Consider the following 15,505-nt stretch of genomic DNA (forward strand, 5'->3'; position numbering starts at 1 on the left):
GAAAATATCATAAACTACTTGCAATAGCAGTAGTAACAAGAATAATTATATTGATAATAATAATAAAATACCGTGATATTTCCTAAGGCAGTTATTGTACCTGGTTCAGCACACATCACACTTTGCTTTGATGCAGCGAAAAGCCACCGTTGCACGGTGCAAGCCATAGGAAATAATGGCTTTCAGAGTTGTGCCTGAATGTGTAAGTGAACTATACCACTGTGACAGTCAGACAACATGCACAATACCAGAATCCTGAAACCAATGCAGCTAAATGGAATTTGGTCATTGTGAACTCAAAACTAAAACATTTTGTAGAACAGAAAATAAAGTTCAGCCTATTGCACACCTGTTGCTATGCACATTTCATCAACCTACAATGAAGCATACAGTGAAAGAACACTCAAGTATATTGTCACCATGATTCTGCTTTTAGGAAGCAGAAAACATGCTTTTCAAAGCTTCATGTGTTTCAAAGCAACAGACACCTGTACAATGACGGATGTGGCATATCATTACAACTAAAATGTGGGTCCAGTTCAACAACAGTATATATTACTGAGGCAAGTGAAGGAAATATAGACTGAATTAAATCTTTTCCGACATGAAATGTGCCTGAAACAGCAGAGAATACTGTAACATGGTGTTGAGGGCTTTCTAGTTGTAGGAAGATAGTTTTGTGCGGATCATACCATGTTAACTCAAGTACCTTTTTAAAATGAAACCTTTAAAATCAATAATTGACCGAGTTCAAGTGGTATTTTATCATGTATATTACTCAACATCTTACAACTGTATTGTTTTTTTTTTTCACTTTCTGTCACATCAGTGTAACATTTGGCCGTCTAGTTACTGACACCCCTCCCCTCTATGGCAGTGGTTTGCGCCTCACTCCAGCTGATCGGCCCAGGATTCCCCGGTGTCTCTGCCCGTCGTTGGCTTTGCTGGCTCCAGTGTTTCAACGCCGATTTAAACTGTTATAATTCTACGGAGTCAGTGGCCGCTCGTGTCGGCAAACCGTTCCTCGTCCAGTGAAACGTTTGAAGGACAATCTGGCCGGGGCATTGACTCTGTACTTGTCACAGCCCAGGGGGATCTGAACACAAATACGAGGCCCTCACTTCAAACCCCGGATTCACCTGCTAACGCGGAGAGCCTCACACGAAAGACCGACATGGGGGACACCGGGAGCGAGGGCAGCAAGCCACCGAGTAACGTTAACGTTGTACCCCCGCGCTGCCCCTGTGGTTTCTGGGGGTAAGACGAAATAACTCTCAAATGTCTTGCGCTTTCTTTCTCTTGACAACAGCTAGCAGAGTCGCTAGCCATTAGCGTTAGCAGCTCAAACAGGGATGAGCTGCTTTTCTTGTTATCACCCCCCCTCCCCATTGTTTTGTAGCATTAGCTGCTAGCTAACACCAACTGGCCTCGGTAACCTTCTATAGGTAGAGAGCAGGGTACGGGTGAGGGGATAAGCCCTCCAGGTAGTGTGACAGCGGTAAGAAACTAGCTCGTTTTAAAGTTAATAAACGAAGCAGTTACTTAGATATATCACACTGGGCATTTGTTAAACCTTAATATGGACCTGGGTGGAAACTAGCCATTTCATCAGTTCAAATTAGCTGTAAAGCAGGATATGCGCCAATATACTGACTCATAGTTGCACACATTGACACAGTACGTTTGTTTTAGTTTTCCTAAGGCACGTTAATGCCGGTCAATTTGCAGTGGTAAACACTATTTATAGTGTAAAAAGTATTACATATAGGATTTATACACACTAGCACTTTAAATTTAGTTATTATTTGGATTAATGGGCTAACCTAAATGTTATCACGAGCTAAATTTTTCACACCAAATGTCACCAAAATCATGGCATCTCTGCGTCTTGTCAAAACGTTCCACGTTTGCTTACAAGCTTTTATACTCTCTGCATTAAACCTCCTTCACATTTACAACAGACTGTTATGACAGGTCACTGTGATAAGTACCGTGATTATTTAATGTTCTGTCACTACTGTTCTCACTGTAATATCAGTCCGTCCTGTCACTATTGCAGAGTTCATTCTATATGCAGTACTTTGCACTGTTTTGATTAAATTGTTAGTTGATGATGTGTGACTGACATTGGAGATGATGTTCAGACATTATGTGAGAGATGATTTTTTTAAATTTATCTGTCATTTTTAAACTGAATTAATTGGAAGTGCTGTCAGTTACAGTGTTGCCCGAGTATGAGTCAACCCTGGTTATAAGATGCACCTCCCCCATTGTCTGCTTCTGTGGTAAAAGATAATTAGAGGTGAACTCGGCAGTAGTAAAGTTTATTTGCTCTTTAGCAGCAAAACATGAGTCAATCGCTAGAACATGTATCGTCAACAATTCTTTATACCGATTCATCGTTTAAGTTGAAAACAACATTTCCTAAAGTTTTCTGGTATCTTTGTGTTTTGGACTGTTGGCATAACACAATTTTATATTTTAATAGAATAATAGGCATGTTTCTAATTTGTCGGACATTTTTATAGACCAGACAATTAATCAATCGGTTAATCAAATACATTATCCGAAGACTAACTGATAATGAAAATGATTGTTGGTTGCTACATAAGAGGATATGAAGGCCAAGCTGAGCCTGCGCTTTTAACACTAAATATAATAGTCCTGTCGTCTCTGTCAACAGTATTTCTAAGTTTATGATCACCTGGGCAAAGTATGAAGACACCAGATCATCCAGTGCAAGTTGTGATGTTTGGCTTAACTAAAAGATAAACCTTATCCAAACAGTGTGCGCGGCTCATAGTTAATATCTCCATACAGTTTAACTTCCATTTATCTGGAACATGTTCAAGCTCCGTTCAAGGCGATAATCTACCAGTAATTAATGAGGACCTGAACACGTAAAACATATGTGGTGATATCATCTGACCATTAGTCAGACAGGAAGTCTCATTACACAATTGACAAGAGCACAATGGATTGTGGGATATTGAGGGTGCACTGAGAAAAGTATGCACTGATGCTGAATTTCTCAGCGGTATTAGGAGAGGCCTTTGATATTAAGCAGGCCTTATAATTGTCTGGTTATGATGGATTTGGTTTAGAAACCCGGCCCCTGACTTGGATCATCCTGCTTACATGCGTTGTAGTGAAAAGTGTGTCGGGTCCTTGGATCTTCCATCGGACAGGAGGACTGTTGCATTGTGTCATTTAGCAGGAAGTGGTTGAAATCACCTGTGAGTTGTTCTGTATGCTCCAGACCTAAAGTATGACCACATTTAAAACACAAGTTCCTTCAGGTTGTTTTATGGCATCATCTCTTTTTTTTTAACTTTTTGACTTCCTCATGTCTCTTTCTGCCTCGATACTTGTTTGAAGAGGCACCATGTATGGTTGTGATTGATGCTCTGAAGCTCATAAACCGTAAATACATCCTTATGTTATTTCTCCCCGAGAGCAGAAGGCTTGATGGTCTCAAAGGGAACTTTGACACAGCAGGCAATGGAAGAAGGAAAAAGAAAATGTTACTCACTCCTTTTGTTTACCTTTCTTTACATGGGTATCAGAGGAGTTCTCTGCGTCTCCTAATGATCTTGTTGCAGAGTTCTTTAGTAAAATTGAAATTAAGATTGTAGCATGCCTGATTTGGTGGAGGAAGATTTGTATTCGCAGATAGGATGAACCTGAAATAGATCCGGGATTAGTAATCACAAATGTGTCAGATTTAAGCCTATTTATTTACAGTCTGCTTGGGCAAGTTTCATGTTATCAGTTGTTAGATTCGTTTTGGTTGCAGGTGTGGATTGCTTGTGTTGTTCTCTTGTTAGTTGTGAGCATGTGTCTGTGTAGCTCAACTAGGACTTGTCTCACATGGTAGGTTGAACTTAGTCCCGTAGCTCTGTCATGTCCCAACACTCTTTTTTTGTAAAAAGAAAAAAAAACCTTGTCTAAAGACACAGCTTCTGTCTGTTGCTGCTAGGTTACTCTAATACACACAGGGATACATGAAAAAAATTTATTTCTAAAGTCCATACTACTACAGTACCAAACTATTGTAATGATCTTATATTAGCACTAAAGATTTATAACACTGATAACATCTGTTCCTAAGGCGATAGAGAATTGCTGGATTTGTCAAACTATTGCATTAGGAATTAGTTTATTAATCAGCCTTATATTGCTATTAATAACAAATGATTAATATTAAAAGTGATTAAACACTTGCGTTTTTTACATTGAAGTTGCCATTTTGAATCCTTGACGGACGTGTTGAACAAGCTCGTGCTGCCCTTCCAGTTTTTATTGAAGGCCCCATCAGCAAAGTAAAACTTGTGGATATGTTCCAGGTTACGATGTAGAACCGCAGTGTATAATCTCTCCTCCCCCTGTAACATAAAACACAGCTGAGCCTCTCTCTGTCGCTATCTTATTCCCCGTAGATAAACCTGACATTGTCTAATTAATTCATCTACACAAGCAACACAATGTAACAACAATTAACAGACTTCTATCCGCATTTATGAAGTTATTCTGTACTTTACTGCCGTTGTCACTAGTGTTTAAGTCAACTTAGTTCCTTCAAAACGTTTATCACCCATCCAAGCCTTTGCTCCCTCGTGTCACTCAAACTGCATCACCAAGGCAACCGAGCCCGTCTTCCTGTCTGTTCCAATCAGATATTGTCATTAGTAACAGCAGTGGGCCAACGGTGTTGTCTGTTCAAACTCCACTCAGCATAACAAGCATGCGGCATGTTCTTTTTCTCACCCTTTCTCACCCCTTTTAGTTCCCTAATTAATCTGTGAGTTGATTGCCTCTGATTTATAATGGTGACAACAGGATATGACTTGTTGTTCACCCAGTACCGGCTTCCTCCCTGCCCGTGTCTCATGATTAAGGTCTCTCCTCTATTCTTACCTCTCGCTTCCTCCTTTTCTGTTCTATACCTGAGACCACACACACACACCAGCAGACTGACTGACTGACTGACTGACAGCCCTCAGGTTGACTGCGGCTGACCCTACATTTAGAAATGAGGACAAAGGTGTGCAACGAAGCACCCAAAATAAATAGAATGTGACTGATAGCAGCGACCGTCACGCTCAATGCGCAGACGGTAAGGACGAGGGCTGGGGGAGGAAATGAGAGAGGAGCCCTCTCGGAGGGGAGCTAGAGCCATCTGTTGTGATAGAGTTGTGCCACTGAAATCAGCAAGGCTTCGGTAATCAACGCCGTAACAACAGCTATTTAATGTCTGTATCCACCATTTGGAAGGTATGTTTAGAAGCGTTTGTAGCTGGTAAAAAGGGACAAGTTAATGAGGTTTGTAATGTTCTCCATTCATGCCTCTTGCTCACCTTCATCAGACCAGCTGAGTGCTTGTCATGCCAGTTGCGTACATTGCCAACACAGATGAGAGGCCCTATCATTTTCATTTGAAATCAACTGTTTGCTTGCAACATTGGACCAACTTGTTCCACCGTACTGATACTACCGTACTGCTGCTACTTTGTACAGAATCAATGTTTATGAGTCAGAGACAACTGACCGTTGATTCTAGACAATGTAACTATTTGATTATGTTATATATTCACTACTATTGATAAGGTCAAAACAAACTCCTGACAGATATATGTAAATAGTTACAAAAATAATAAATGGGCTTGTGACTTTAAATACATAAAATTGTTTTAATTATTATAATTGGGTAACTTCATTCTGCTCATTTAGAAGCTAGAAGCAGGGAGATTACAAAATAGTCTCCAAAGAGTCTGTGTTTGGAAATGTGGACTTTCTTCACCAACCACTAGTTCACAGTGACTTCAGGAATCTTGGCGTAAAATCTGTAATTAGCCGTGTTACCTGTGTACAACTTGGACACCCGGATGATAGGAGTAAATCCCTAAAACAAGTGTATGATTTTTAATTTGTACCCAGAATTTTTTTATATCTACATTTCCTGTACGGGGGTGCAAGATGTGCAGAAATAGATCTAAAGGAAAAGTCACACCTCAGTTCAGCCTCCTTGCTAGTCTGCTACTTTTGCGTTGACAGCCTCATACACAGCATCGCAGTTTTAGATTCAGTGAATAATTTAATGCTTCATCTTGAACGTTTCCCTTCCAGGATCCAAAATGAGAAATGAAGTCTTAGCGAGGGACTTTGGGGATTGTGGAAACATGTTGTTACTCTTGCTGCGTGGATACCCATCAGCAAAACACTTCTTTTTTTCTTTCTTTTTTTACATCCCACTCTGCAATTTTTGGATTCTTACACAAGCAATTTGATGAACACAGTTGTTTTCTCTCTCTGCTCCTTTCCTCAGATCGAGCAAAGCTATGAATCTCTGCTCAAAATGTTTCACAGGTAAGTTCTTGTTCTTCTGTGTGCTGGTTGGCACACCCTGTGTGCGCTATGTTCACCCATTCCTCCTTATTTCAATACTCAGTGCCAAAGATACGAGTAAACAACTATATCCATTTGAATATGATTTAAACAGAACTGTGTCAGTGTACCACAGTTTATAAATAGAATTGAATATCACCTGAGTTCTCCTTAACCACACTTGTTTGGCCTGCTGCCCGAGTTAACAACCACTGCATACCCCAAAGCTGACAGATGTATTCAAACATGTTTCTCATATGCACACAAATGTCTCACCATTTACCTTTTTTTTTCTCCATAGACATTCAGAAGAAACAGCCAGACGATGATTGTGCCCCAAAGGCCTCCTCAAGCTCCAGCAGCAAGCAAGCAGACATCTTCTGTACTGAAACAAACGGCAGCATTGGTCAGTCACTGATGTCGATGCCTAACTCCTCAGAAGACCCTCTGCCAGGAGAGACGGGAGCGCCATCTCTACCTGCTCAGGACGGTAGGACACCAGTTAATCCCCTTTTTTTTAAATTTCAGATGAGTCTACTACGTTCTTGCTGCCTTTTCCATGAATCTATAGAGCACTCCCACTCTGAAGTGTAGAACTCAAAGTCTATGTGAAGTGGTCGTATGCCTAGTGTGCTGCAGATTTAGAAATGTGTTTTAATGCACAATCTCTCATTTTAGTGGTCAACACCAGAGTGTTGCAGCTCATAGTCCAGGGCATCTCTGCAGAAGACGGATACTAGTCTCCACCAGCAGCAGCTGCAGTGCCCCTGTCCTGGCTATATTTGTCCTCGTGGCACAGATAGAGAGAATGATAGCAAAGGGTATCCATTTAGAAGTGAAGGTTTTAAAAAGGACTCCTACAATTGCCAGTTCATCGGTCATTGCTATACAGTGACAAGGTTATTTGTAGAGGCCGATCCAGGACAGGACAATAACATGGCCATCAAATAGATGTGCAGAACGTTGTGAAAACACGTCCCCACACTAACGCGGTCCTCTGCTTTTTAGTACAATACACGAGTACGTGATTATAGCTGATAAAAGAAGACAAGACCTTCATGGTAATAGAGTGCTGCAGGGACGACATATTTTTATTGGCCAACCCCCGGAAGTTGGCATCGCACTTGTTCCCTCGACAAAAAGCCGATGGGATGTTCTTTTCCACTGGTTTGTGGATTATTGCTGAAAATAAGTTTATGACACTTACGTGATTTGTTCAGCAAGATAATCTTCACAAATGAACATCTCTTTCATGATCTTTGAAGCGTAAATACAATCGGCAGAAGTAAAAAGCTAACATTGGAATGTAAATGTGCTACACCAGCACCACACAAGTACACACACACACACACGCACACACCAGGGCTGTTAAGGCAGACTAGTCGGCTTGATGACAATTTGTCGCCTCATTTAGCCACTTGTAAGCAACACCTTTTCTTTTGAAGTCACGCTAAAAGCTTCAGAAATCACGAGACGGGTATTTACCGATGTATTTTATATCATAGAACAAAAAGTTAGTCTCTTACGCTGGTGTTAACCATAGATCTATTCTCAGGCATCTAACCAAAAGCCCATTGACTTCGGGACGAGGGAAACAGAAGTGCAAACATTCTCACTTATTTCTGGGTTTCAGGACTCATTTCTGCAGCACTCTATTCACTCACTAACTGACAAACCCGCACACTGCGGCCCCCTTCCTCCCAGATATCTATCACAGTCTTCTTCTGAAAGAAAGCAAAAAAAGCTCACTGCATATTAAAGGATTTTTTAGAAATCTTGCTACCTTGTAGAAAACGGTACCACAGCATCCTCTGTTTTCAGATGATTTATTGTGGAATTATTTATCGCTCTGTTCTAAATCAATATCGCCTGAGGACATTTGATTTTGTTTTACACTTAAATGAGAGAAATTACAACAAAGTCTTACAAGAAACTAGTGTCCTTACTTTTCTTTCCTTTCTTTCTCATCTTCTCCCTTTTTCTCACCGTATCTCTTTCAGAAGTATCCAGCACAGACACAGTCTTCAGTTCACTCTCCACTCCCACAAAACGCTCCTTTGAGTCAGGTATGCCTCCGCTCTGCCATTACAATGTCCATTATTGTGTTTTGCACTGTGTGCTTGTCATGTCCACTTAAGGTATTGGAATAGGGGAGCCATTAGCATAAACGGCAACGGATTGATCCAAAATAGCCAGGTTAATTGTGCTTCCAGTGGAAACAGCAGAGGGGAGGATGTTGGGGATGCAATGTATCTGCAAACGGGTGCAAATATAAAGCGCTTAATAGACTATATATATATTTATATATACTATATGTGTGTGTGTGTATATATGTATACATACTTCTAAATCACTGTCACATCACAAGAAGAAGGGCCTGTGTTTGATTCTACAAATTTAAGAAATAGACTGAGAAGATGGGTCGCAGTGACGCTCCTCTGACAGAGCTGAGACATGGAGGATGCATGGAGGTGGTGCACACTGTAGCATTATTATTTATTAAAATAAGGTGAACAAGGCGGGTGTCTAAACAGTTTCCCTTCATTGTGCTTTCACCATTAGTTGACACTACCTGCTACACTAACACACGGGAAAACTTGCACATGACTTAAGACAACTGCAGGCCAGGCTTAGCAATGATGTGTGAACATGTAGATCCCTTGTCTAATGCAGCGGGATCATGTGAGCGCGCACACAGCATCATTTAAACCTTGTGATGTGGCTGAGTGGACCTTTCACTTTTTTACTGTCTCTCTAAATGTGTTTTGGGTTAAAGCCTGGATGCACCTTTGTGCATCCTATAACACTCTTAAATCAGTTCAAATTCCTTTGCTTTTTATTTTTTAACAAATCGGTCAAACTTGAGCGTTTTTTGACATTTCAGCCACTGTAAATTGGCCACAGAGATTTGCCAGGATAACGAAAAAGGCTGGCACAACATGCACATGTACAGACACACATGCTGGAGCACATTTAGGGATCGATGGGGCCTGCTAGGGGGATCTGGCTGCTCAGCTTGGCCTAGTTCTCAGAGATTTATTGAGTGCTGATCAGCATTCGGCCGGGCCAGAGAAAAAGTCTGCAGGATTGATGAGAAAAAGCTGAGTTGAAATTCCAGCCGAACAGAGAAAGTGGCTACATGCTCTCCCGGTCTCAGGTGCTGGGTTGAATGCCGTCACATGCAGGAGAATCATTAGTCTCCAAAGCTCCTTTTTGTTTAACACAAAGAGGCGTTTTTGTTCCAGCGTTCCATCAACTGTTTGTATTAAATGAGATTTGTTTTGGAGCTTATTATTGGATATTTTCTCTTGAAATTCTAGTCAAAGCTGATGTTCTGGACACTCAGGAGATGAATGCTTTTTGGTATTATTATGTGTGTAGGGGACTATTAAAAGGTGGAGAAGGTTTGGCTGTAGGTAGATTTGTAGATTTTATTCAAAACCATTTCTTGCAGATTGATTAACCTTCACATGTTTTGTATCTGGCAACTACAAAAAACAGAATATAATACAATAATGTATGTTGCCATTATTACCCTTTGTTGATCAGTAGAGTATAAACAGGGAGGATGGAGATGTCTAGTTGCATTGCATCGTCAACTTTTAGCCAAATAGAAATGGAAAAAAGATGTCTCATATCATACTGTTGAGCAATCAAGGTTTCACTATTCATTTACATTTTGTTCCAAACTTCCAGATGTCCACTGCATTAACAGTATTTACAGAAACATCTGCTTTACATTCTGTTAATATTGTGACAAATACAAGAATGTTAAATATGAAAAATAATTCATGGAGCTCAGCGATTGCTATTAATAGCCTTTTATTCTTCTTCTTCTTTTTTCTCCAGCCTCGGAGTCGGAAAGTGACGTTTCACCCGAGAAGAGAGCAAGAGTGGGTGACGTGCCAGAGGGTGAAGAGTCTTCATCGTCATCTTTGTCTGCATCATCATCATCATCATCATCATCATCCTCCTCGTCCCGCAGTGGCTCTAAACAGCGGAGCCGCAAACGTTGCCATCGCTGCCAAACCAAACTGGAGCTGGTTCAGCAAGAGCTGGGTTCCTGTCGCTGTGGTACGATGATGCAACTTTACACACACAAACAATACGTTGGCTCACATATTTGAACCCATGACCAGATGTACGCTAATACCTGTACATGCACAGGCTCACTCGCAAACAAGAGCATCAGAAGACAGTATTAAGACCTTGTGTGTCTTGCATGTGCATGAGGGAGTAAATTACTTTTTCAGTGGTTAATATTTGCCTCCTAAATAGATAACTACGTGTTGGTTGAATTGGTCATAGTTTTGAGAGTTTTACATAGAGTGCAGTGAAATGCATCACTCCCTGACCATGTGTTTTTGTGTTGACAAAAATGTCGATGATCAGAAGAGTGCCTCTGCTAGCCTTGGGGGACCATTACAGAAAGCCTGAATGCTTCACATTGCACATAAAACATAAGCCAATTACCACGAACACTAATGCAGTTTAAAGCAATACTTAGCTTGCTAATCAACTTGTTTGCATACAAATTAAAGTACTTAAAAAGTCACAGCTCTTCGCTGCTTAAAGACCATCTGCTTAAACCCACGCAACAATTTCTAAATTGGAAATTGACTTTCCTGTTTTTTTCCCACCAGGCGCTGCTTAATGCACGGGGCCATCCATCCTTAATAGTCCAATGCTCACTATGAAAACATGCTTTTACAGACTGAAGGGGAAATGGTGGCAATTATGGTGATATCGGTCTATTGCTTTAATTGCAGATTACTTTGCTAATGCTTCTGCAAAATGTTTCACAGTGTAAGCCAAGAAGGTCTGATAATGAGTTGAAAGCACGGACGCTTTTCAGATAGTGAATGGGGGAAGAAAATAAAGCTCTGATGGAGTATCTGATCCAATGTCGTCACACTCGGTAGACTTTTGCTGTTCCGCAGTGGCTATAATATTCATCTGACTAGGTCTTAGTATGAAACGGAACTTAAAAAGCTAATTAGATCGTCAGGTTCTCATCTGAGATCCAACAGAAGCAGGACCCTTAATCCTGACTGGTGCTGTCCCTTGTCTTTCTCTTTGCAAAGCAATGGTCCGAAAATGTGAGAAACACCGTTTCCATAACCAGTAACCGTTGATAACGACTCCAGTATGTGAAGATAAGCGGTGGTGTTCTCAATTTACTGTAGTTTAAGTCAGAAATCATTCAGTTATATCGCACAATGGCTGCAATCAATTTGGCCTTCCCAGCATGCTGCACGTTGTGCAACAGCAGGAATGGTAAAAACAGTTATATATTATAATAGCATAATTAGCCTTTTAATTCATGTCTTAACTATAGTGTGTGTGTGTGTGTGTGTGTGTGTGTGTGTGTGTGTGTGTGTGTGTGTGTGTGTGTGTGTGTGTGTGTGTGTGTGTTTCAGTGTTTCAGCAACTCTCATGAAATTGCTTTTTTTTCCATTTCCACCTGAGGTAGAATAAATATTTAAGACAGCTTGGATTTTATGCAATAAAAACTTTGAAAAGCTAAATTTCCTCGCAGCTCATTGATGTTTTAAAACTCGATCCACTGTTCAGTTGCAAAAACACCTGCAGTGAGCTTGGTGGAAACTTTTGGGGGTTTCTGATAAGGGAATAACAAAATAAGTATCGTCTCTCTGACTTAGAAAATAGTGTAGTAAAAAAAAGTCCTACATAGCTTGCTTATCAGTCGGTGCAGTTAAATTTGGTACAAAGGGTGTAGCGGAAATCCGTTGTTTTCTGGCACCTGAAAATGAATGCTTGAGGCATCGTTTGTATTTGTTTTGCATTTTAAAATAGAGAGATATGTAAATGCTTTTGTTCATAGTATTTGTTGTGCACGTGTCTTCCATTGGTCCTCTACTGTGTCATCAAGGCATTTTTCTTGCATTAAAGCAACTGGAAGTAGTTTTGATTCCCGCCGTTACCCCCAGTGTCGAGCAGCCCATCCCCCTTTTTTTTTTTTTTAAAAGCCTCAAAATGTTACACAACTTTCTCCCTTCCACTCCATTCACGTGCACTGTAATCGCATAGATTTTAATTGCATAGCAACCAGCTGTCAAACTGTGTTTTTAATCACCACTCACTGAATGCCAGCAGTGTTATGTGTATTAATGAATGAATTCAAGACAACGAGAGCTAACGAGCTTCTCAGAGCTTAACGAGCCTCCTACAGTGGCAGCAGGGCCTTTTGTTGAGCGTGCTACAGTAGAGCCGGAGAGTCAATGAGACAGATGAGGGTGTTGAATGGAGTCAAAAGAGGAAGCTATTAACCAGAATGTCTTCTCTGGTAACCAGACCTTCTTACAAAGGCATGGTTGCAGCGCCGTAAATATTATCAATATTATCTGTCCATAGCCATTTAGAAAGCCTTGTATAATAGAGATGTGTTTGCCAGCCTGTACTGCTTTTTTTTTTTTACCTTTTGTATAATTTGTAGGGGTTTAAAACATTTCCAAATAATTTGGCTGTATGTAGAAATGCATGTTTAATGCAGTGTTTAAACATCGTACTATACTGTGTTCTGTGTCCTGTTTCTTTGTTCAGGTTGTTCTAAATTGAAGTACATCCGCAGTGATATTTGTATATTTGCTGAAATTGGCAAACTCTAACCTCTCTCTCCCTCTTGTACACCCATACCCCCCCCTCACCCTCCCTCCAGGTTATGTCTTCTGTATGCTCCATCGGCTTCCCGAGCAGCACGAGTGTCTGTTTGACCACCTGGGCCGTGGTCGCCAGGAGGCGGTCCTGAAGATGGTCAAGCTCGACCGCAAGGTGGGCCGCTCGTGCCAGCGCATCGGAGAAGAGTGCTCCTGAGCGGCCGCTCCCTGAGAAGAATCTCAGTGTTCAGACGGTGTCTTAGCACCGACAGGGATTTTACTTTTTTTTTCATTTTGTTTTCTTCTCATTTTGTTTTTCAAGATTTTTGCAGGTTTTTTGGATACAAACCTCCACCCTTTCTTTTAAGTTATGCTTGCTCTTTTTAAACCCCGCTGTTACCGCGTATCCCCGTTGTTTTCTGCTTCTGTTGGCTTGATCACATCCCTGCTGCTAAGATGCCTTTTGGAAAAATCGCAACCCATGAATGACAGAACAATAAAGAGCAAAAGAAATATACAATTTCTTAACTTTTTTTTTTTTGCAAGCTCCTGACTACACAAGTGTGAGCAGAGTAAGATGACGAGAAGAAAATGCAATGCTGTATACAAATGTTTGTCCCGGAAGCCAGCTTAAGACTATACTCTTTACCTCAAAAAAACGAAAAGAAAACAAAGATTGACAAGGAGGAGCAGGAGAAAAGGATGGTTACCCTTTGTGTACACTTCTGCTGTGGCGCTGTTTATAGACTGTGCTCTTTACCTCAAAATCAGACAGAGCTGCTTTGTACTCTGCGCCAAGCATGGACTTTGTGAAGCAAACCAAGCAAGCCAGCCTCAGTTTAAGTCAGTGTCTTACCCCCCCTGGCCGTCCACTACCCCATTAGAAACATCTGTTAATCATCCACCTCAGGATATCAAAGCCCAACCTTCACCCACTTGCATCCTTCTCCTTTCCTCTACAGGACACCTGTTTACTCCTTTGTTTGTTTTAAGATGATTCAGAAGGTGTTTCTGCTCTGTTACACTGGGCTGATATTGTAATTCCAGATTCAGAACTTGCAGTGTGAGCCGGATTCAGACACGTGGAAGTGAGCCGGTTGTCCTTGGATTGCACACTGATCCGTCATCAACGTTGGGATGTGATTGATCGAGACTTAATGTGTGGCAGATTTTCTCTGTCGTCCTCTTTTCGTCTCAGTCTTCATCTCCCTATTGCCGCACGAAGACATGTCGTTCTCCACACGTCTGTTTTTAACAACATGTGGATTACGTGTGCTGGATGTGTACCGACTTCAGGACGACAGCATTGACGGGACGTTTATGGAAATGTGCGCACGATTTAGGACTGACCCTGAAATGTGTGCGTTGTGTACGTCCACACGTCTCTACACTTTTACAAATACGCACTCTCTCTCTCTCACACCTTTGTTGTTTTATGTGCTCAGCTGTTGTTCACATTGAGCACAAGCAGGTCAGATCAGACATTGCTGTTGAGTTTGGACTGAAGCTGAGATGGCAGAGCGCCACTCAGATGTTCCTGTTCAAGATGGTGTGATGGTTGTTATAGTTCAGGTTTCGCATAATGTCTTAGGCCTTCATTTCAATTATCCACATTTAAAGGTAATTTGATACGGAACTATTCTTTGGTTGTCAGTACTTTCATTTCCCTCCTTCCTTTTAGGCCCCGTGTTTTCATTTCCAGCTTAGCACCATGTGAGCTCACAAGCATTCTCCTCCTGCCTTTCACTTTTCTCATCTCATCTTTCACCTTATTGATTGCTCTACTTTTTCCGTATGTCACCCTCTCTGTCTCCCCCTCCCTCTTTCTTGCTGTGGAGGAGGGAGGGGGCGGCCAGGGGGTGAGCAGTGCGCTGAAAGTTAAAATCAGCAAATAATTACTTTCCAAACATTTTCCTGCTGCACTATGGAAGGAATGAACAGAAGATGCATAATGAATGAATATTCTGTATCTTAAAGAAACCCTTATTTAACCCCTTTTTGCTTTTCACTCACACTTTAGTGTAGAACTGCTTCTTTTTGGTTGTAATGTGGTTATAAAATGGGAAGATAAACGTGGACAATTCTATATTTTTTGTTTCCATTGTTTTTACTTTATCCTTCCCCCTTTCCAACTTTTTCTTTTACTGAGAAAGAATAAACTGGATTAGACAAAGCGTGAACATCTCTAGTGTGCTTATTGACATGATTGATGGAAAGATGAAGGACAAGAGCCGATGCTGCAGTCGCTCTCTGCAAGAGGAAATCTAAGAGTGGGATGAGCATACATACACAATTTTCTGCATTTGTAATGGATGTGAGTTCTTCTTTCACCATGTCTTGTCTTATCCTGCCAGTTCATTTTAAAGTGATGTAAACAACTGTTTAATGCTCACAGAGGGTTGTTTATAAACCTACTCTCATTTACTCACAAATCTGTTTGTGTGTTTGTGCTCGCTATGATGGAGAATTTTGACTAGAGAAGCTTCTGATGGCAGCAATGAGCC

The 15,505-nt window shown here is 41.1% G+C and overlaps 1 protein-coding gene across 1 annotated transcript; it reads left to right on the plus strand.

Annotated features, from left to right (window-relative positions):
* The first annotated feature begins 878 nt into the window (after nt 1–878).
* On the plus strand, nt 879–15,175 carry LOC142969918 (AN1-type zinc finger protein 3 homolog). The gene is made up of 6 exons (XM_076110028.1): nt 879–1,257; nt 6,326–6,366; nt 6,686–6,874; nt 8,385–8,450; nt 10,234–10,458; nt 13,064–15,175. The coding sequence occupies exons 1-6, from the start codon at nt 1,175–1,177 to the stop codon at nt 13,216–13,218; spliced, it is 759 nt and encodes a 252-aa protein (XP_075966143.1). The 5' UTR covers nt 879–1,174; the 3' UTR covers nt 13,219–15,175.
* The last annotated feature ends 330 nt before the right edge of the window (nt 15,176–15,505 follow it).

The sequence above is a fragment of the Anarhichas minor genome, unplaced genomic scaffold, assembly GCF_050575085.1.
Source record: "Anarhichas minor isolate MPS153535 unplaced genomic scaffold, ASM5057508v1 ptg000042l, whole genome shotgun sequence".
NCBI classification, from domain to species: Eukaryota; Metazoa; Chordata; class Actinopteri; order Perciformes; family Anarhichadidae; genus Anarhichas; species Anarhichas minor.